General features: G+C 38.8%; 1 protein-coding gene across 2 annotated transcripts in view; it reads right to left on the bottom strand.

Annotated features, from left to right (window-relative positions):
• Positions 1–780: 780 nt before the first annotated feature.
• The window catches only part of LOC129184336 (teashirt homolog 2), a 54922-nt gene continuing 31464 nt past the window's right edge, over positions 781–24238 (bottom strand). The window contains exon 2 of one of the 2 annotated variants that reach the window (XM_054780618.1): positions 781–4563. In XM_054780618.1, coding sequence (XP_054636593.1) covers positions 1598–4558 — 2961 coding nt within the window. In that variant the 5' untranslated portion in view covers positions 4559–4563 and the 3' untranslated portion in view covers positions 781–1597. The remainder of the gene's footprint in view (positions 4564–24238) is intronic. The other variant, XM_054780617.1, reaches the window with a different exon arrangement.

The raw sequence follows: 24238 nt of genomic DNA, 5'->3' as shown, positions 1-24238 counted from the left end.
AGGAGACCGCAGCGAGACGGGAGGGTCTTCCAGCTCAGACTTCTCAGGCCATGATGCCATTTGTCACGCCTGCGAGCTTCTAGCGTTCTTCCCCCTCAGTCAGTAGTGTCCGACACTCAGAGACGTCCGTGTGGGAACTCGCCCGCGTGAAGTGCTTAGATCACTCTAGTAATACATTTGATGAGAAAAATAGCACAAAATATAACCGAAACGGTACACAAGTGGACTGAACCGAACAGGCAGAACCGAAACTGTTCAATACAGTTACACCCCTACAGTATATTATTATATATGATACATATTTATGAATAATAATAATAATAATGATACTAATGCAATTTAACTATTTTATTTTATTAAGACTTATATTATTATATTATTAATATGTAATATTTATTATAATTATTTATTAATATTCTATCTATAATATCTGTATATATTGTATTTATATATATATATATAGTATTCATATATATTATAATATATACACGCATTATATATACTGTATATATATGTATAATTATAGTAGATAGATTATATTATACAATTATTAATTAATAATAATAACAATAACAATAATAATAAATATGTAATAAATAATAAAATGTAATTATATTTTAATTTAAGATTTATATCATTGACATATAATATATAAATATGTATTAATAGTTATTAATATATATTAATAATTTTCAAAAATACATAATATAAAAAATATTATATATAATATGTATATATAATATATTGTGCTGTATTTATATAATATTGTATTATACAATACATTTTTATATAATTGGTGTCTTATTTTTTATTGCTGTATAATATATATAATATAATATTTATTAGCAATAAAATAATAATAATAATAATAATAATAATAATAATAATAATAATAATACAATGTAATCTCATCTTATTTGATATATATTTTTTGAATTTATTAAGAAACATTTTAGTTGAATTTATATGGTCACACTTTTTACCCTCGGGACCAAAAGTGAGGCCTTAAAAAGCCATGTTTGCGTGATAGTGGGACTGGGAAGAAAGAAATGATCAATGAATAAAACACAAAGACAAGCGGTTATGAAATGTTAAGTCTTTATTTGAATATGTAAAAAAAGGTGCCGGTATCACAGGTTTGTTGCGTGTGTTTTCGTTTTTCCTTTTACGCGTGAAATTGTTTTGCTCCTTGTCGAGAATCCAAATTGCTGATTAAACATTTATTAAAGTGCTTTTTTTTTGTTTCTACGACGGCAACAGGAAACATCTCAGAAATGGGTCAGATGTACTCCAAATATATTTTTTTTTTACATGTATTCCAAATATTTACCATGATGTGGCCTTTGAAGTACCGTTGAAAGAGTATCATAGAAATAATAAATAGTAGTCATGGCGTGGCTACACATGCAAACATCAGCACTGAAGTTTCTTCAAGCAGGCGTGGAATTACCAGACGCCGTCTCCGAACCGGCATCTCCGAACCAGCGTCCCTCAAAAGTGGTGACAATGTGCACTACACAACGCTAACTGGGGGGAAAAAAAAGTTCAAAATGTCCGACCCGTGTTTGTGTTTCCTAAATAGGAAATGTGACCGCGACTAGTCCTTGTCCATCTCCACGTACTGCGAGTGGTTGTCGGGGGACTTGCTGTGTGTCTTACTCAAATGGAGCTTGACGGCGTGATTGCTGGCAAATGTCCGACAGCACAGCTTACATTTGAACTTGGAGTCGCCGTCCTCGTCGGGGAGCGGCGTCTCGGATGGACGGACGAGTCCCAGCACCTTGGGGAGCTGGGCCTCCTCTGCCTTGGAGTGGTGCTCCACGGGCATCTTGCACATGTCTTTGATCTGGAAGCCCAGGTGGGACTCCAGGTGGGAGATGAAGGCGGCCGGCGACCTGAACTGCGAAGCACAGTCGTTGCAGTAGAAGACGGGGTGGCCCGTGTCCATGTTCTTTAGGAATTTGGTGCCGCCGGTTTTCCGCAGCTGGTACTTGACATTGGCCAGCCAATGGCTTATGGTGGTCATGGAGAGTCCGGTGAACTTGGAGATGTGCATGCGCTCCTGAGGGCCGAGGTCAGACAGCAGGTACTTGCCCTCCGAGGTGAGGAAGAGGCTGGAGGCGAACTGCGCCTGCAGGATGAGAAGGTGGCGAGGGTTCCAGTTGGACTGGCGGCCCTTGCGCTTGTGGACCGAGTAGACTTCGGCGGACACATCCTCGAAGCGCCTGACGTCGGATTCGAGTTTCATGGTGGGGAGCCTGGAGGCTACGGGGGGTTTGGGCGTGGTGGCTTTGGGGAGAACTTTGACCATGTCGGCGATGTCGGACAGAGCGTACTTGTGCGGCACGGCGGGCAGCGAGGACCTGGGCTTGCTGTGTTTGGATTTCGTCAAGTCTATCGGCTGGTCGTCACTCGCAAAGAGAAAGCTATTCTTCGGCTTATTCCTCGCAGGATTAGCGAGTATTAGTGCTGGCTTTTGATTCATGTTAGCAAAAATAGACTGGGCGTGAGAAGATAGTTTGTCTAATCGTGAGTTTTTGGGTTTATTGGCTTTGCCGAGGTGATTGTTCAGGACTGACTGCAGTGCACTGAGAGGGTTTACAGCAAGGATATCCGGAGCATCACTGTCGCCGGCGGAGGGGCTCGGAGTCTTGCCTCTGTCAGAGAAATCTGGGCTCATCTTCGCTTTGATCGCCTCGCCGCCATCATTCCCAGTGTTGGCATCAGGCTTTGAAGAGAAGGAGCAATCATCCTGACAGTCGCTGTCATCCGTCTCCATCAGATCAAACTTCGCACTCTCGCCGTCTTTACCGTCACTGATCACGTCCTGTTTGATGTCGCTGTCATTATGCAACACCGGGGGACCCTCCGGGCCCGTGGCATCGTGGTTCCTCCCCTTAGGGGCGATCGGCCGCAGCCTTTGGTTGAATGTCTGCTTCACCTGAGCGGGAGGCGACGCAGCGGTAGAAATAGGGACACTTTTGATGATGCCGGAGAGCTGATAGGCGGCGTGGATGCTCGGATAGGCGCTCCAGCTCGGCGTTCCTGTTTGAGCTTTATTGATGGCCGAAGCAACTGTGTTGGCTAAAGACTTAAGGATGTCCCCGCCTCCGGCCGAGTCCTGCTCCAGATCCTCCTCACGGAGATAAGGGTACTTGAAGTTTCCTGCCTTTTGATCTTCACTCTCTAGCTTTTCATCCTTCCCTTCACTTTCGTCCCCTTTGGAAGAACCGTCCTCCCCATCCCTCTCGCTGCCTCCAGGGGAAACATTCTTAGGAGACATCTTGTCTCCGTCTGCTTCAGAGGGGGCCTCGACTAAGCCTTGGATCTTCTCCACCGCCAAGGGGTCGAGAGCTAACTGTTTCCCCTTCTTGGAAGCGGAGTTGGTGACCTTGATAAAATGTCCCGTCACCATCATGTGCGTGGTGAGCTGCTGCAGGGTGTCGTGGGAGCTGCCGCACTCCATGCACTTCAGAATCTGAGACTTGCACGTCTCAAACTGCCAAGTGTAACTGGCGCCATTCTGATAGCCATAGCGGTTATTGTTGGGGTTCGACGCGACACCGGCTCGCTGGGTGTCACCGTACCCGGATGCCCCGGTAGTGGAGTCCGGGGAGCACGGCCTGGCGCTTTCGAAGGCCCGCTTCTTTGCTGGTGGAAGTAGTTTTGGGGTGATGACTGGGATTGGCTCCTTTAAAGGCACTTTTTGGTAATGCTTCGTTTTGATCATGTGGACGCTCAAATCCTGGAGCGAGTCAAAGGAATGACCACAGAACATGCACTTTAAGACCTTCTGTGCATCCTCCTTCCCTTCCAGATCCTGCAAGCTACGTTTCCTCGATTTTGAGGACGAGGCAGATGAACTATTTTCCTTGCTGAGGTTGTTGTCCTGGTAGTGTCCACTCTTGTTCATGTGGACCGTCAGCTCCACCAAGGTGTCGTAAGCGGCACTGCAGTCCTTACAGCGGAAGCGGCTGGCACCCGTGAACACTGAGCCGCAGGGTTTGCTGCTCTGCCGGTACAGATGCACGGAACTGAAGAGGTTGGGTTTGGACGGAGGCTTCGGGGACAGCGTCTGCTGCAGGGTCTTGGACAGCGCGTCCTGGTGCCAGTCGAAGTCACTCTTGGTGCTGCCGTTGGTGCTGTCGCAGTTGGCTTTGCTGGTGGTTTTGCCCGCTTTCAAGTCCGTCCCAACTGCCGTCCAGTAGGAGTCCGAAAGAAAGTTTGCATACGCCGCACGCATTTTCTGCAAGCTGCTCCCTGTCTCGTCCTTGCGTTTACAACCCTCGTCGTCTGGCGGTGCGTCTGAGTTCTTAAAGTCGGCAAGCCTGTCGCAGGTGTCGCTCAGGTGCGACTCTAGCTCTGCCTCCTGGTTAGACAGGAGGCTGGCGGGAGAGTTCTGGTTGCTGTAACTGTTACTGCTCCTGTTGTCCAGCTCGCGGTCCTCGGACACTTTGGGGCTGGTCTTCTCTGAGCATTCCTCTTCCGTCAGAGCGTCGGTCTCTCCGTCTTCCTCCATGACGCCGTCTTGAGGAGCCGCATCTTCATCGTCGGGCATGTACACTGGAAGGAAAAACGACATTGACACGTTAATGACGTTCATATTCGGATTGCGGTTATTTGTTTATGTCTAGGTAGCTACTTTGTGAAGCCATGGCGTGAAATGACATGCAATACTCGGAAGCAACAACAGAGAGAGACACCCGTTGTTTGCAAATATTTTACTTTTCTTTGGCTTGTACATTTACTATGAAAAAATTATAATATTGTACCTATTTGTCCACTGATCTGACTTTAATGAACATACTATTACTACTACTACTACAAAGAATAATAATAATAATACATTTATTTGATGGAATAAAAAATGTATATATTTATACATATGTATGGAAAAAAATGTTTTAACTTTTTTATTATTACAAATAAAATTAAAATAAATACATATAAATTAATTAAAAATAAATACAAATAAAATAAATTAAAATGATTATTATTAATACATGTATGGTACATTTACGTTTCTGTTAAGTGTCATACAGTAAAATAAAATATTCAAAAGTGTTATTAAGTACAAATAAAATAATAAAAAAACAATGGAATCTTTAAAAGTGCTATAAAGTACCCAAAAAATATAATTATTATTAAAATAACTACAATGAAAATGTTAATTTACATTTAGATTTCTACAATCAAATCAAATCATATCTGGGGAAACAATTTATTATTATTAACAATTTTTATAAGATAAATTGACCAAATACAATTAAATCATGAAAAAATAAATACAAGAAAGAAAATAAATGACAAAAGTAAATAACAGAAAAAAATATCGAGGCAATCATCCAAAGTGCTATAAAGTACCAAAAAATTCAGATTAAAATAAATAACATTTGTATTTTAATTTACATATAGATTAATAAAATCAAATCTGTATGTCATGATAAATCATAATCAGTGCTGTAAGGCACAAAACAAATTATTATTATTATAATAAATACATCTTGAATTTACCTTTAAATAAAATAAAATACAATTAAATTAAACACTTTGGTATCTTGAAAAGCGCTATAAAACACAAAACCAGTGCTGGGTGCAAAACAAAACTGTTATTATTATGCAAAGGAATATAATTTAAATGAAATTTACATTAAAATGTATGCAAAAATAAAAAATATAGCTTACTGTGTGTACGATCATGTGAAACGTGAAAACTGTGAGGTCAGACAATGCAAATTCAATTAATTAATTTGAAAAAAGTAAGGAAATCATGAGAATTAAGTGCAAGCTGAGCCTCGTCACATTTGGGATCATACAGCAGCAAAGCCCATCTCTCATTAAGATACCAAAACAAAAACAATAAATTCAATCCAGCCTTTGTTGTTGGTGTGCGAGCGGCACCGGACAAAACGTCTTACGCTGCCTGTGATTGACGACAGGCCATCGACTTAGTGCTGCGTTCAAGGCTTTTCTGGCCTCGACGTGATGTGTTTACAACCATCACTGGCCGCAGAGTGACAAAAGCAAATTGATTCTTCTGCAGGCCTGTTAACTGTGAGTGCAAATGACCTATTCCACGGTGATTAAGGGCCGCGCCTGCAATCCGCCAAGACAAAAAGTCCCAGCTTTGGCTTGCCGCAAACTTGTGAGGGCACTTCAGCATGTGGTTTGCGCGTGACTGGAGGAAGTGATCTTGTTGACGGAAAAACGCAATGATGATGACAAGTGCACATGCATTAGTGTTGCCCTCTATGGGTGGTGCCACATGCTACTGTAAGTCCTGCCCACATTTTGCTTGATGGCGGCCATGTTTTTCAACTCATCTTGCTCAAATTTGACACACACGTGCTTGGCACTTCCCTAAAAATGTGTACCAAATTTCAGGCTGATTCAACGAAACACCTTCAAGTTACAGTGGCTGTTGTGTAGAGCTGTGTGACAAATTTCAAGTCAATCCGACCATGTGGTGTATTTGTCCAAAAATAATAACACAGTCCAGAAGTTCTATAGACTGTATTTAAGACAAAAACTTCATCTCAGCTTTGTCATAAAGATGACAAAAGCACCATATCAGGATCAACTTCACTTTTTGCTCTTTTTTCCCATTTTTTTTTCCCAAATTTTTTTTTTATTTTCCCAAATATTTCAAATTTCTTTTTAAATCGTAAAAATCTCCATACAATTTCTTCCTGTAATATTACGAGTTTATTCCCATAATATTTCGACTTTTTCGCCAACCTGATTTTCCAAAAATTACATTATTTAGTTTTGTTTCTCATAATGTTACAACTTTTAAAAAACATCACATTTATTCAATTATTTTTCCTCGTAATATTACGAGTTTATTCTCGTAAAAATGTAGACTTTTTTCTCTTAATATTTTCACTTTATTGTCACAAAATTACAGCTGCTTTTCCATTTCTGATGTTGTTCTTTTTATGTTCCAAATATTTAAACTTACTTCTTAAATAAAATTTCAAAATTTTCTTCTTTAATATTATGACTTTATTCCCATAATATTATAACTTTTTCCACAACCTAATTTTCCAAAAATGCCAATTTTGTTCAGTTTCTTATAATATTCTCATAATTTTATGTCTTTAAAAAATATTACATATTTTTTCTTCAAAATATTATAAATATTATGAGATTATTCTCGTAAAATTGCAACATTTTTTCTCTTAATATGTTGACATTATTCTCGTAAAATTACATCTGTTTTTTTCCATTTCTGCTGTTGTTGTTTTTTTTTTTAGTATTTTGCAACTACTTCAACTTTCTTCTTGTAAATTTTGTTCTTGTAATTCTGACTTTATTTAAAAATTTTGACTTTATTCTAGTAACATTATAACTTTGATCGCAACCAAATTTAGCAAAAATGACAACTTTATTATATTTGTTTTCAATATATATATTTCTTTTGTTTATTTCTCATAAAGTCTAGCCTTTAAAAAAAAAATTCTTTAATTTTTCAACTCTATGCTACTAAAATGATTTGAGGAATGAAGAATTATTTTTCCTCATAATATTATGAGTTTATTCTCGTAAAATTGCGACATTTTTACCGGTAGAATACGACTTTTTTCTCGTAATATTTTGACTTTATTCTCGTAAATTACAGATAATTTTTTTCCATTTCTGCTGTTGTTGTTTTTTTGTAATTTTCCAACTATATCAACTTTCTTCTTGTAAATTTTCCTCTCATTATTATGACTTCAGGATGAGCGGCATAGAGGATGGATGGATTATTATGACTTTATTCCCATAATATTTTGACTTTATTCTTGTAACGTTTTCCCCAACTTCATTTTCAAAAAAAAGACACCTTTAATTGTAGTTTTGTTTGTTTCTCATAAAAAATAAGATTTTTTTTTAAATATTTCAACTTTATGCTACTAAAATGACATTATTTAGCATAATAATATTACATTATTCTCATAAAAAAGGACTTTTTCTCTTAATATTTGCCTTTACTCTCGTAAAATGACTGCTGATTTTTACATTTTTTTCGTTTTCTTGTTAGATGATATTTTTTGAGTATTAAAAACAACTTTGGACAGCCCTGCGTTCCACAAACAGTCATGCCTGTAAATAAAAACTTAGTGTCAGCTGTGTGCATCGTCCCCGACAGTCTCGTAAAGAGTAATTACATCTTTCATTATTCACCTGTTCCGACTCCCAGCTGGTAGCGGGAGTGCAAACATGATGGCTTTCATTAGCAGATAATTAAACAACACCGTTACTGACTGTCTGAGGGCACCACAAGAAGAAAACGGTGTATTTTCAACGGCGGCGCAAATCTGAGATGCCCCTCGTGGAGAAGCGTGCATTTGCGGAGAGGCGTTTAAAAAATGAATGGGACATAACCGACGGGGTCCGGGTGCACTTCTGGGTGTCCTCGTGCTTTTTCTCTCGTCTTTTTTCGTCAATATTTCACAAGAGACTCCAGAGGAAGCCTGCAGGTGCTCGCCCCGCTAATGGACGCGTGAAGATGGAGGTTTGGAGAACAAACATCACAACCAGGAACCCCCCCATCCCCTCCCGCGTCAGAGCCGCCTCCTGATTGGCCCAGAGACACCAGTGATGGCCTCTAAAACAGGCGGGATGCTGAGGGAGGAATGTTTTATTTAAGACGCTCGGATTTTTATAGAAATACAGAGAACACCAGCAGCTCCAGCAAGCAAAGTGGACATATTAGCGGGGGGAATTGGGGGGCGGGTTTGGGGGTGGGGGGGTTACTTATGGCACTGACCAAGTGGGGTCAGAATTCCAACGAAGATCCCTCCAAAAGTGAGCCGATTTTCTATCCAAAGGCTCGCTCCGCCATGTCACATCAGAGGGGTTAGCAGTGAGACAAAGCGTGACAATAACCATAGAACAGGAAATGAAACTTATTGCGACACAAGTCAGGCGAGGATGGCCACAGGTTGATGCTGGAACAGACTCTTTCTGTTTTGATTATAAATAACAGAGCTTAACCTTAAAAATGTTCAAAAGTGTCTTAAAACATTGCCAGTTTGACCCTGTAACAGAGTATTCCCATTTGACGTGGTTATTGGGCGTGATCAACTTCTTTTTCCACCTGAATTAGAGTTAAGAATGTGAACAAGTTGGACGTGGACCGGCACACTTCCTAGCAAAAATGCCGTTGACCCCTCTGGCCCGGAGGGAACCTGAACGCACCGTGCTTGTTTGAAATTCACAAAATGCACTTTATCTTTGCCGCCTTTTTCGGGGGAAAAAAATATGAATAATTGCACCGCATTCCGCCGGGCGAGCCGCCACGCTTCCACCTCATGTGAATCTGAAAGCGGAGGTGGGCGTTATCGTTATCGCGCTGGGAGGAATTGTGGGAGATTAACTTCTTCTTCCTCATCATCTGATGGCCTCACCAGCAAACTTCCAGCGGCACCAATTAACCTTCCTACAGCCTCCACACTCACCCGGACTACTTCATTTCCTGCAAATGAAGCTTCAAGGGAAAGACAGCACCACCGTACTCACCTACGCACACAACTATTAGGCTAGCTTACTGACATACTTTAGTGAGCCAACAAGCAATTCTCCAATTAATGCAAACATTTAGCTGGTATATTTGATGTGTTATTTATTTCTTTCCAAATAAATAATAATAACTCGGAATACTTAATTGAAAGGCAATTATTTAATTAATACAAACACTTAGGTTAGCTAACATATATACACAAATACGAGTGTTTTATTTTTAATTAAAGTCCGTTCTTTAATTAATACAAACAGTTCGGTTAGCTAGCATATATACAAAAATACTAGTAATTTATTATATTGATTATTTATTTGAAATATTTTATGAAATTTGTAAAAAAAAGAAAGAATTTATAAGATTTAATAATATTTAAATAAATATAAATTCTAGAATTAATACAAACATTTACGCTAGCTAGGGTAATTACTCAAATACAGACAATTTATTTATTATTTATCTAATATGTTTTTTTTAAATAAATAATGATACTTAACTGAAATTCATTTTTAAGTGAACACTTAATCATTAGTAATACTTAATTGAAAGTTTCTTTAATTGAAAGTTAACTCTTGAATTAACACAAACGTTTCGGCTAGCTAGCACATATACACAAATACTGGTAATTTTACATATTTATTTATTTTTTTTTTACAAAGAAATAAAAATAATAAATCATACTTGAAAAAATGAAAAGCAATCCTCTAATACAAACATTTGCGTTGGCCAGGGTAATCGCTCAAATACAGACAATTTATTTAATTTATTATTTATTAATACTAAAATATTAATATATTTCAATATTAATATACTTTAATAAATAAATAATAATACTTTATTAAAACTATTTTTAAAATGAATACTAACGTTTAGGTCAGCTATTTTTATGATTATTTATATGGCAGTTGCTCTCACACCACCGGACAGGACAGTAGATCAAGGACAGGGAGAGATGGCAGGAACACAAGAACACACTGAACTAAAACGGGAGAAAAAAAGAGTAAAGCAGTAAACATTTCCTCTCCCAAAATGGTCCCAGGGTGTCGGGCGGAAGGCAGCCTCCCTCCCTGAGCTAGCACAACCAGCGTCCGGTGCGGTTAGGTTGGGTTTAACATGTCATAAAGCGCTCTTAAAGCCTCCAATCTGTGTCAGCGCTAATTTATGCCTTCAGTGGGAGATATGCAAAGGTCAGAAAAGCCGAGGCGTGCGGCCGTAAATCAGCCGGCTGAAGCGCGGGGAGAAGCTTTATCCGAGAAAGCAGAGTCTTGGCATCGCCGGGCTCGGGATTTACGGGGGCAGCCGCCTGTTTGTCAGCACACACGTCCACAGAAGGCGGGCTAAGTGCTCCCGCTTTTACGGCTAACGTCGCACAGGAGAGGCCCTGCAGGACGTGTCAATCGTTGACTTTCTTCAAAGAAATCAGCGGCGAGGAATGCTCGCAAAGACGCGGCCGCTCCACCGCCATCTGCTGGCCTGGAGTGGAAGACAACTGACTGCAGCTTTTGGACTTTTGTTCAAAAGCGCGACATTTTGTTCCTGCTGAGCGTTACACCGATGATACGAGGTGGCCAACCCGCGTCGTGTGCACGCCAGGACAGATTTGAGAAAAAAAAACAGGCTTCACTACACATCTTTAAAAATTGTTTCAACGCTAATTGTATGAAACTTCTCCTGGATTTTTTTTCTTTACTTTCTTTTTAACTCATTAAATCCCAACCATCCCATTTTTAACAATTCAACCCCTTCAGTAGCGGCCATTTTAGATGATTTTGACTGATTTTACAAGCATAACTTTCACTTTGACACAAATTTTTTGCTTTTGTGGCACTCAAATACCTAAACATCTGCACCACAACATAAGCAACACAAAAAAGGGTTGTTTTACATCAAAATAACAATTTATTTACAAATATAACACCATGAACTATTTACCATTTCCCACATTCGGAACTAAACTGTGTCTGTGCGCGCGTGTGCGAGCGCGTGTGCGCATGCGTTAATATTTCCCTACCATGCGTAACCTTCTGCACGCTACACTCCTCCACGCTCTCTCCCTTCCTCCTTCCTGTCGAGTGTGTTTATACATGCAAATGATCCACGCCGAGCTCTTATCAAATGCACTTCTGGCACCTTGTGGCCGTTTTTATGGAAAACGGCCACATAACTGGCCGTTATGTGGCCGTTAAAACTGCTTGAAAAGTCACCTCTTTTATTGTGCACTGGCGTCATCACCTCTTTCTGACTCTTGCGCAAAGAAACCGTAAAAGACGTATTAACACGTCTTTGGGAGCGAGTTTAAAAAATACGGATAAATACGTCTTCGGTATGAGTTAAAATGCAAGGATATCCGCAATTGCAAGGTGTATAGAGTACAAATTTGTCATATATGCCCACTCTTTTTACCCGTGGGACCAATTTGGTCCCTTTTGAGTACCATAGAACGCACATATTTTTTATGTACTATAATCCTGACATATTACCTCAAAGGCCTCAAATGAATGCTCACCACTTGGAGGAAACAGTTTTGTAAAAAACAAAACAAAACAAAAAAAAACAGGCTTTGCTACACATCCTAAAAAAGGTTGAAACTTGTTGTGGCTTTTTTTTTCTCCATTATTTTCTTTTGAAAATGCAAGGACACCCGCTATTGCAAGGTGTACAGAATAGGACATTTGCAAATATGCCCATTAAAAAGCACATATTTTTAATGGACTAGAATGCTTTACTCGTGAATACCTCATACAATATGCATTGTAAAAAAAAAAAAAGGGCTTCACTACAGATCTTAAAAAATGTTTTAGGGGCTAATTGGCTAATTTGGTCCCATTTGACTCCCATAAGAAGCACATATTTTTAATATAGTGTAATCTTGACATATTACAATACTGTACTCATGAGTACCTCAGATGCATTGTTAAAAAAAAAGGTTTCACTACACATCTTAAAAAAAGTTTTAAAGCTAATTGTATGACACTTTTTCCTGGATGATTTCTTTTTTATTATTTTATGTTTTTAATTCAACAACAGCCGCTAATGCAAGGGGTATAGAATAAGAAATTTGCACATATGCTCACACTTTTTACCCTCGGGACCAACTTGGTCCCGTTGGACTCCCGCAGGGCAGCTTTGCAAAACAGCAGGCTTCACTACACGTCTTGAAATGCAGCTCAAGCTACCGACGTGGGAGCTGTAAGTTTGATCGCTTAGTTTTTTCCCCCAGCGAACGTGCTAGCCTAGCATGATGTTAAAATGTAACGTTGGCGCTTTAGCGTCACATAGCTATGCTAGTGTTCCTAACGTTTGCGTGCTGCGCTGTCCCGCTCCTTCACGTTACGACGTTGCATGTGATATATGGCGTCTGTTAGCTCAAATAAGCAAAAAGCTTAAATGCTAAATAATCTCAGAGGTTTATTTATCATGTACAAGTATAAAAATATGAAAACATGGGAGCTTTAAGGTGGATTACAGAGAAAGAAATGTTTTCCTTGCGCCTTCTTGACTGTGCTAACAGCGTCTGCTAACACCCGTCTCCACTCTCAGGCTTCCGTTTGGCCAATCGATATCTCTTTTTACTTCTCATTGATCGCTCGACGGCGGGAGTGACCTAAGCGGGACTGTTATGACGCGTCCACGTTTCCCACCGCCGTCAACGACACGCGTGGCAATCCGAGCTGCCCCGTGACATTTCTGCCGTGGAGAGTGGCGTTGCCGCGGTAACCATCAGCCTCACCTGAAAGCGCCAATTAAAGCCTTGCGGGCGCGCGCGCACGTCAGCGAGCATCGGTGCAGAGGTGTCAGTCAAATCAGGAAAGTTGCATTCCCAACAAAGTTTTGTTCCTGCGACAGTGCCAACAAGCAGGAATAAAAGCGCCGTCCTCGCTGAGCTATGATTAGAAGGCGGCGCCACGAGGTGCGATGGCTGACATCTCCACATCTGACGACGCCTCGCGATCAAGCGGCGACGCTGCTCCACGTGTCTGAGTCTCTCATTCAATCTCAAAAAAATCAGAAGCGTTAATTCTGAGCCCCGCAGCCATCTGGAAAAATCCGCTGCGTGTCTTTCCTGTCAGCGAGCGGCGGCGACGCGACACAACTTGACACAACAGCCCTTCTTTTGACACCGCACAGATGAAACACTATTTGACTTGCCGTTTAAACACGCCTTTAGCTCACGTTTGACTCGTCGTCTGGAGTCCGGGGGTCGAGCGACACCGCCCTGCCGGGACTTCAACCAACGCTAACGCTAACGCTAACGCTAACGCTAAACACCCGTTTCCTGGAAAATGAATCAACAATTAGCTAGTCCTTCTTTCAACCAAGACTCAACCAAGCGTTCTTATGCTGACTTTCTGGAGGATCTTTGACTAGCATGTTTGCAGTGGAGACCTAAAAGCAGCAGCAGAGCCCTCCTGTCCTATAAAAGATCTTTGGCTAGTGTATTTGCAGTGGATTCCCCAAAACAGCACAGCACTCCTGTCATTTACAGGATCTTTGACTAGTGTTGTTGCCGTAGATTCCTAAAAACAGCAGAAGTTTCCTGTCATATAAAAGATCTTTCACTAGCGTTTTGCAGTAGGTTCCCAAAAACAGCAGGACACTCCTACTATACTGTATACAGGATCTGTGACAAGCATTTTTAAGTAAATTCCTAAACACAGCAACGCGCTCTTGTTTGATAAAAGAGCTTTGACTAGCGTTTTGCCGTACATTCCCAAAAACAGCAGAACACTGTTTTTATATACAGGATCTTTGACTAGCGTTTTTCCACTAGATTCCTAAAAACAGAAGAGCGCTCTTGTCGTATAAAAAAATCTTTGACTAGTGTTTTTGTAGCTAAGAACAGCAGAACACTCCTGTTATATTCAGGATCTTTGACTGGCATTTTTTTAAATAGGTTCCTAAAAAAATATCATAGCACTCCTGTCATATAGAGGCTCTACGACTAGCTTTTTTACAACACATTCCTAAAAACAGCAGAGCATTCCTGTTTGGTAAAAGAGCTTTGACTAGTATTTTGCCGTACATTCCCAAAAACAGCGTAACGTTCTTGTTATATACAGGATTTATGACTACAATTTTTGAAGAAGATTCCTAAAAACCAGCAGAGCACTCCTGTTTGATAAAAATCTTTGACTAGCGTTTTGCAGTAGATTCCCAGAAACAGCAGAACACTCCTGTTATATGCCGGATCTTTGGCTAGCATTTTTGAAGTAGATTCCTAAAAACGGCATAGCACTCCTGTTTGATAAAAGAGCTTTGACTAGAGTTTTGCCGTACATTCCCCAAAATAGCAGAACACTCCTGTTATATACAGGATCTTTGACTAGCATTCTTGCAGCAGATTCCAAAAGACAGCAAAGCACTCTTGTCATATTAAAGATCTTTGAGTGGTGTTTTGCAGTAGATTCCCCAAAACAGCAGAATACTTGTGTTATATACAGAATCTTTGATTCGCATTAATTCCCCAAAACAGCAGAACACTCCTGTTATATACAGGATCTTTGACTAGCATTTTTTAAATAGATTCCTAAAAACAGCAGAGCACTCCTGTCATATAGAGGCTTCACGACGAGCTTTTTTACAACACATTCCTAAAATGAGCAGAGCATTCCTGTTTGATAAAAGAGCTTTGACTAGTATTTTGCCGTACATTCCCAAAAACAGCGTAACGTTCATGTTATATACAGGATTTATGACTACAATTTTTTAAGTAGATTCCTAAAAAACAGCAGAGAACTCCTATCCTATAAAAATCTTTGACTAGCGTTTTGCAGTAGATTCCCCAAAACAGCAGAACACTCCTGTTATATGCCGGATCTTTGGCTAGCATTTTTGAAGTAGATTCCTAAAAACGGCAGAGCACTCCTGTTTGATAAAAGAGCTTTGACTAGAGTTTTGCCGTACATTCCCCAAAATAGCAGAACACTCTTGTTATATACAGGATCTTTGACTAGCATTTCTGAAATAGATTCCTAAAAACAGCAGAGCGCTCCTGTCATATAGAGGCTTTACGACGAGCTTTTTAAAACGCATTCCTAAAAACAGCAGAGCGTTCCTGTTTGACAAAAGAGCTTTGACTGGCATTTTGCCGTAAATTCCCAAAAACAGCAGAGCACTCCTGTCATATAAGAGATCTTTGACCAGCGTTGACAGCAGAGCAGTCCAGTCATAAAAAGGATCTTTAATGACTGTTTTTGCCGTAGGTCCTTACAAGGACGTTGATTCAAAGTACCCACCTTGTTTTGATATATATAAGAATAAAATAGTCAAGAAATGGTGTTTTCCAACTGTGCATCTCCGAGCAAAGAACCGAATCTGCGCTTGAGCATCTCAGTGTGGAGTTAGCATGTTTGCGTGGTAGCGTGAGTGTACAGTATACATTGTAATACTTCCAACAAACTCAGCTATTCATGTTGTTGGAACCGCAACAGAACGTCACAAGCTTTCTTCCTCTTGCCATTATTTTTGCAGCCCGGTTTGACAGCAAACCAGTTGGGTGTGGAAATTAAGTTAAAATTGTCATTAAATATCGTGGCTGTCCAATGAAAAACATTCATGTTCTCTAATTATTATTTAAATTATAGTTTATGTATTAATATATTATTTCATATATTTATGTATTTAACTTCTGTATTATTCAGTTTTATTTCACTATTATTAGATTTTATTATATTACTATTATGCCTTATTGTTTAGTTTTTTATCTGAAAAACAAAGACTTTATTGACAGATTTTTATTTTTTATTAATAGATTGACTTATTTTATTGTATTTATTATTTATTATTAAATTATTACTATTATTTGTGATTTTATTAAATTGTTTTAATCTGAAAATGAAAGACTGTATTGAGTCATTTTTATTTTGTATTATTATATCATTTTTATTATTTGTATTTATTTCTGATTATGTTTTATTATATTATTGTTATTATTTGTGATTTCTTTTAACAAAATGTTTTAATCTAAAAATTCTGATTTGACCAATTTTTTGTTTTTATGTATTTTGGTATTTTATTGTTTTATGTATTATATTATTATTATTATTATTATTATTATTATTATTATTATTATTATTATTATTATTATTATTATTATTATTATTATTATTATGTATTTTATTATTATTTAATATATTATTATTGTATGTGATTTTTTAAATCTAAAAAACCAAGACATTATTGAGTCATTTTTATTTTGCATTATTATATGTATTTAATTATTTTTATTTATTTATTATTATTTGTGAATTTCAAAAATTGTTTTAGTCTGAAAAACAAGAATGTATTGACTATTTTTTTTATTAATATATTCATGTATTTTATTGTTTTATTCTTTGATGAGGTTTTACTATATTAATTTTATAAAATTATGTAATTTGGGATTTTAAAAAATTTGAAACCAAAGATTGTACAGTGTTCCCTCGTTTATCGCGGCGGATAGGTTCCCAAAATACCCGTAACTTCTGCCTTCATTCAGCATGTATGATCGCTCGCAGCAGGAAACAGGCAGTCCTGCACGAAGGAGATTGATTGACAACGGTCTACAGCCAATCAGAACACAGAACACAATGGGCGGGCTCTCCCTTAGCCAATCAGGACTGTTGTTTCTTTATATTTACTGAGAAGAACCGGTCAGTCTGGACACATCTTCAGTTCTCACATGAGTATACAACACCCTCTACTGGTGGCAGTAGTAAATACAATAACAGACACATGCAACAGAGCACCGATAGATCTCTCTAATACACCACAAGGACACAGAACACAATGCGCGTTATACGAAAAAGAGCACCTTGCCCGCTGATGGAGTGTCAATCAGGCATGTTTCTGCATGGAGCCATCGCCGCTTCAAAAAAAAAAGTACCCGGCAACACACCAGGCCTCTGTTCTGCTTTAAAAATAAATAAATTGCGCAGCGAACGAGCGAATCCGCTAAAGGTGAACCGCGATGTAGCGAGGGAACACTGTATTGACATTTTTATTTATTTTTTATTAATCTATTTATGTAATTGTTTTTATTTACAGTACATGTTATTAAATTACTGTTATTGTTTGTGAATTTTTTTTTAAATGGTTTTGATCTGAAAACAAAGACTACAAAGACTAAAAACAAAGATTTATTTTATTTTGTATTATTATATGTTTTATTATTTGTATTATGTTTCATGATATTATTATTATTATTTGTGATTTTTTTGTAATCTAAAAAACAAAAACAAATTTTTATTTTTTAGTCATTTTTTATTAAAGTTATTGCTTTATTTATTTATTTATTATTATGTTTTATGTTAGTATTAGTTTTAGTATTTGACTAAAAACAAAGACTAGTGGCTAATATGAGTTGATTTTAGTATCGAATGTAAAATAAAAATAAAAAATTGCATTTAAATACAAATGAAATTAATCCGTTTTGACAGATATGAAATGATATCTGTTCTATGAGTACAATATAAAAAAAAGACATATCTTGAAGTATGTGAGGTTTTTTTGGCGCTTTTTAAAAAATCTCTGCATGCAAGGATTGAGTAAAATGCTTTAAAAAAATGCACAAAAAAAAGAAACTACTACTAATAAAATCATAATTGCCAGCCATGTTTTTTTGTTTATTTGCCTTTGAGGTCACATCTTGTGAGCGTTCTAATTTCCCAGCGGTCCTGAACGTACCATGATCAACCAAATCAAAGATGGATGAACGCCTTCCCAAGGAGCCTGTCGCTGCCAAAAAGCAGCGGAGCTTAAAAAGCGTCTGTTGCACGCCTGACGGAGACGCTACGTTAGCACGTTAAGCTAAACGGCAGCCATCCAGGCACGTAAACGCCTCGCTCTCACTCCGCCTGAATATTTGATGGCCTAATATCAGTGCGGGAAAACATGAAGATGAAAAGAGGACAACAGATTGCTGTATGGCCTCATATGGAACGGATGCCAGCCGGTGCAGCTGCGCAAGTGCAAGTCGGTAAACCTCCCTCCCTCTGCTTTAAGAGTTGCGCTGAACGCTAGGTCGACAGTCTGGGCTTTTAGCCCAACGGTCAGCGCTCTTGTCTCCCAGTCCTGTGTCGGAGCCCCAGCGCGGGCAGTGTGGAAAACGGAAGTTTTTCACTACATTCCTAAAAACAGGAGAGCACTATCGTTAAATAGAGGATCTTTGACTACCATTTTTGCAGTGCAAAAAAGCAAAGTGCTCCTGTCATATGAAAAATCTTTGAGTAGCATTTTTGCAGTAGATTCCCAAAAAACAGCACAGCACTGCTGTGATATAGAGGATATTTGCCGAGCTTTTTAAAACACATTCCTAAAAACAGCTGAGCGCTCCTGTTTTACAAATCTTTGACAAGCATTCTTGCAGTAGATTTAAAAAAAAAATCAACAAAGTGCTCCTGTCATATGAAAGATCTTTGACTGGTGTATCTGCAGCAGATTCCCAAAAACACTCCGGTTAAATATAAGATCTTGGGCTGGCATTTTTGCAATAGTCCTAAAAACAGCAGAGTGCTCCTGTCGTATAAAAGATCTTTGTGTTTTTGCCGTAAAGTCCCAAAAACAGCAGAGCACTCCTGTCACATAAAGGATGTTTGACTAGCGTTTTTGGAGTAGATTCCTAAAAACAGAAGAAGTTTCCTGTCATATAAAAGATCTTTTACTAGCGTTTTTCAGTAGATTCCCAAAAACAGCAGGACACTCCTACTATATATGGGATCTGTGACAAGCATTTTTTAAAAGTAGATTCCTCCAAACGGCAGAGTGCTCCTGTCATATAAAGGATGTTTGACTAGCGTTTTTGGAGTAGATTCCTAAAAACAGAAGAAGTTTCCTGTCATATAAAAGATCTTTTACTAGCGTTTTTCAGTAGATTCCCAAAAACAGCAGGACACTCCTACTATATATGGGATCTGTGACAAGCATTTTTTAAAAGTAGATTCCTCCAAACGGCAGAGTGCTCCTGTCATATAAAAGATCTTTGATTATCGTTTTTAAAGCACATTCCTAAAAAGAGCACAACAGTCCTATATAAAGAATCTTTTACTGCCGTTTTTGCATTAGATTTTCAAAAACCAAAGAGAACTCCTGTTGTATAAAAGATCTTTGTCTAGTATTTCTGCAGTTGATTACAGCAGAGCACTCCTGTCACATACAGGATCTTTGACTAGCGTTTTTAAAGCGCTCCTGTTTTTATAAAAGATCATAGACTAGCAATTTTGCGGTTGATATCTAAAAACAGCAGAACACTGTTGCTATATAGATGATTTTTGACTGCCATTTTTGCAGTAGATTCAATTCCCCAAAACAGCAGAGTGCTCCCATTTTTATAAAAGATCTTTGACTAGCATATTTGCAGTAGATTCCAAAAACAGCAGAACACTCCTGTTATATACAGGATCTTTGATGAGTGTTTTTGCAGCATATCCACATAAAAAAAACAGCAGAGCGCTGCTGTAATAGATCTTTAACTCCTGTTTTTGCTGTAGATCCTTACAAAAGAGCAGAGGGCTTCTGTTGTGCTGACAATCATTGACTAGCATTTTGGCAGTAGCTTCCAAAAACGGCAGAGCAGAGTCTTCGCCTAACACTTTTGAGGTAGGTCAATAAATTAAGTAAATTCCTAAAAACAAAAAAGCGCTCCTGTCTAACCGAGGATCTTTGATTAGCATATTTGCAGCCAGTCATTAAAAGCACCAGAGTGCTTCTCTCGTATCGAGGATCTTTGAAGTAGCTTCCTCGAATTTTTATTGATCTTCGTCGAGCGTTTTTGCGATAGATTCCTAAAAACAAAAAACGCTCCTGTCAAATAGAGGATCTTTGACAGCCGTTTTTGCAGTCTGTCATTAAAAGCAGCAGAGCGCTTCTGTCGTATCGAGGATCTTTGAAGTCGCTTCCAGACATCTTTGTTAATCTTTGCCTAGCATTTTTTAGGTAGATTCCTAAAAACAGCAGTGCACTCCTGTTATGATATATAGAAGATCGTTGACTCACATTTTTGCCGTAAATTCCTAAAAACCAAAATAATAGAGGATCTTAATAGAGGATCTTTGACTATTATTTTTACAGCCGGTCATTAAAAACAGCAGTGTGCTACTGTCATATCGAGGATCCTTGAAGTAGCTTCCTCGACTTTTTATGGATCTTTGAAGTGCATTTTTGCGATGGATTCTTAAAAACAAAAATGCGCTCCAGCCAAATAGAGGATCTTTGACGGGCGTTTTTGCAGTCCGTCATTAAAAGCAGCAGAGCGCTTCTGTCGTATCGAGGATCTTTGAAGTCGCTTTCGGAAATGTTTGTTGATCTTTGTCGAGCATTTTTGCTGTAGATTCCTACAAACAGCACCGCACTCCTGTTATGATATATAGAAGGTCTTTGACTCGCATTTGTGCTGTAAATTCTTAAAAACAAAAAAGTCCTCCTGTCTAATAGAGGATCTTTGACTAGCATTTTTGCAGTAGATCCCTAAAAGCAGCAGAGCGCTCCTGTCTCATAGATAATCTTTGACTGTGTATCGTCAGGCCTTGGTGGAGATTTGTTATCAGCGCACAACATTGTGCTTTTTAAATTGGGGGGGGGGAGTCTGCTAACAGGCCAAAGGTAAACGGTGGCAGCCATCTTGCCTGGACAAGCGAGGAGGCTTAAATTCTCCATGTGTTTGTCACATGACAGATGATCCTTCCTCTCCTGCAGAGACACACTTCCTGCGCGTGACACGGTTCTCGGGCAGCGACGTGATGAGGTCTGATGCTTCCTTTCTGCAGAGCAGCAGTTTACCCCTCGTTCACCCTCATCAGAGCACGGGGGTGGGGGTGGGCATCATCTCGCCGTACGCCACTCACGGAGCGCGGCGCATATTGGAGCTGACCGCTCCAGCAAACGGGGCAGCGCGAAGAGAAAAAGAGCATCCTGCTCGGCTTCACATCCCGCTGATGGAGTGTCAGTCAGGAATGTTTCTGCATGAAGCCAACGCTGCTTCTACAAAAAAAAAAAAAAAGTACCCGGCAAGACACCAGGCCTTTGTTTTGCTTTATGAGACCCTGAACGCCTCGTTGCACTCACAGATGCCGTTCACACACAAAGTGTTGTCTTCTAATAAAAACACACATAATAAGATACTGGTGTCTTGCCTGCAGTCAAACATGGTGTACGAGCGCTGCCGACGCTGAGGTGAGCTGCGGTTCATTGAGAGAAAACATGAGAAACCATTCTGAGTGGCCGCTAGTGGTGGCGCGTCATGCTCTGGGGGCTGCATGAGTGCTGATGACACACATTGGCGCTGTGGTTCATTGCACTGTACCACTTTTTTTCACAGCCATAGACAAATAATATCACATTATATTTTTCTAATTTATCAAATAATGTATTATATTTTATATATATTCGTATTATAATATTTAATAATAATAACTATAACACTACTATTAGTGTATATTAGTGTATAACTATTATTACAGGAATATTACAGGACTATTACAGGAGTAATAATTATTATATATAACAATTATTCTTATATTCTCTCCATCCATTTTCTATGCCGATTCTCCTCATTGGGGGGCATGCTGGAGCCTATCCCAGCTGACTTCGGGCGACAGGCGGGGTACACCCTGGACTGGTGGCCAGCCAATTGCAGGGCACATATAGACAAACAACCATTCACACTCACATTCATACCTATGGACAATTTAGAGTTGCTAGTTAACCTAACATGCATGTTTTTGGAATGTGGGAGGAAACCGGAGTACCTGGAAAAAGCCCACGCACGCACACACCGAAATGCCCAACGGAGATCCGAACCCAGGTCTTCCCGATCTCCTGACTGTGACTGTGTGGCCAACATGCTAACCACTAGACCACCGTGCGGCCCAGCAATAATAATAATAAATATGGTTGTTGTTGTTATTATTATAGAATAATAATATCAGTTCCTATATGGCATTGTGACATTGCCTTGTTATTCAGTTATTATGACAATATAATCATAATAATGATAATAATAATAATAATAATAATAATAATAATAATAATAATAATAATAGGGCCGCACGGTGGTCTAGTGGTTAGCATGTTGGCCACACAGTCCCAGGAAAGAGCTGGGTTTGAATTTCCGTTGGGAATTTCTGCCATTTCTATATATAATAATAATAATAATGTTTGTTGTAATAATAATAAAACTATTATTCTGTTATAATAGAATCATAATAATCACTTGTTAGTCCATTATTATAACAATCGAGTAATAATAACAATGTAATAAGTATTACAAAGTAATAATAACACAATAGTAATAATAACATTTGTTATAATAACAATAGCAATTGTGACATCACCTTGTTATTCTGTTATTATGACAATAAATAATAATAATGATCAGTCTTTGTAAGGCTTGTGTCGTCACCTTTTAATTCCATTATTAAAATAATCTAATAGTAATTATTATAAAAGTAATAATTATTATTCATGTATAAAGGTAATAATAATTAGGGTGATATACTGTTATTGTAATGCTAACAATGAGTGGTGGCAAAGTAGGGTATTGTTGTTGCATGAAAGCATGCGTCCTTCAGGCAGACGTAGCGGTTCCCATGCATGCATGCATGCATGCAGCATCACCTTCATGTGAACCCAAAACAAGCACGGCCCCTCCTCAAGGTCGGGCGTGATGAATGTGACGGTGCAGCTGTGTGTATCCTATTAAAAACAATCTGCATGTCACTAACTCCTTTTTTTTGGTATTTTTACGAGGCTGCTGGATGAGCTCCAGCCGTACAAGCACTTTTAAGTTTTCAGCACAGGGAGGCACTTTTTCAACATTCCCACTTCATTAATAGTCCATTGCCACTTTTTCCCTTCATTAAATACAAGCCGGGAAAGGGGGGGCGGGTGGGGGGGTGGGCTGCAGCCCATCCTTTCAGGCGGGGCTTCAAGGCACAGAAGACAAGGAGATCATGAAAACACTTTGACAGCCCGTTGCGGCGACAATGGCCGCCCTAACGCCGCCACGCGGGACTTATCGACACAATGTTCACAATTAACGTTAATTACGTAACACGTGCTAACATAAACACACTTGCTGTACACTTTACGCTACACTTTACAGCAATACCTACAAAAGGCCACTAGGGGGCCTTCCTGTTCCTTCTTTGTCACGCATCCCCAAAGAGCAAGTACTTTTACTTTATTGTACTTTTACTTTCCAGCAATTAGCTTCATGTTAGCACTTGACCATATGTTACCATACTTGTTACTAACACCGCCTGTGTTCTTACTTCAACAGTGGTTAGTTTCTTTTTACACTTGTATGACAGTTAAAATGGGACTTAAGGCATTGCCTGTACACTTAATAAAGCTTTTATGACGGGCACAGTTTGACCCTAGAACAGACTATTTATATTTACATTATTATTGACAGTGCTTAACTTCTTTTTACACTTGTATGGCCATTAAGAATGTTAAAAAGTGACTTAAAACATTGCCTTTATACTTAATAAAGCTCTTATGATGGCCACAGTTTGACCCTGGAACAGACTTCTTCCGTTTACATTATTATCAAGAGTGTTTAACTTCTTTTTACACTTGTATGTCAGTTATAAACGTTAAAAAGTGACTTGAAACATTGCCTGTATACTTAATAAATTCTTTATGTTGGCCACAGTTTGACCCTGGAACAGACTTCTTCCATTTACATTATTATCAAGAGTGTTTAACTTCTTTTTACACTTGTATGTCAGTTATAAATGTTAAAAAAGGGACTTGAAA

This window comes from Dunckerocampus dactyliophorus, chromosome 1, assembly GCF_027744805.1.
Source record: "Dunckerocampus dactyliophorus isolate RoL2022-P2 chromosome 1, RoL_Ddac_1.1, whole genome shotgun sequence".
NCBI classification, from domain to species: domain Eukaryota; kingdom Metazoa; phylum Chordata; class Actinopteri; order Syngnathiformes; family Syngnathidae; genus Dunckerocampus; species Dunckerocampus dactyliophorus.
The sequence above is the reverse complement of the archived record's forward strand: the minus strand, read 5'-3'. Positions and strand labels throughout refer to the sequence as shown.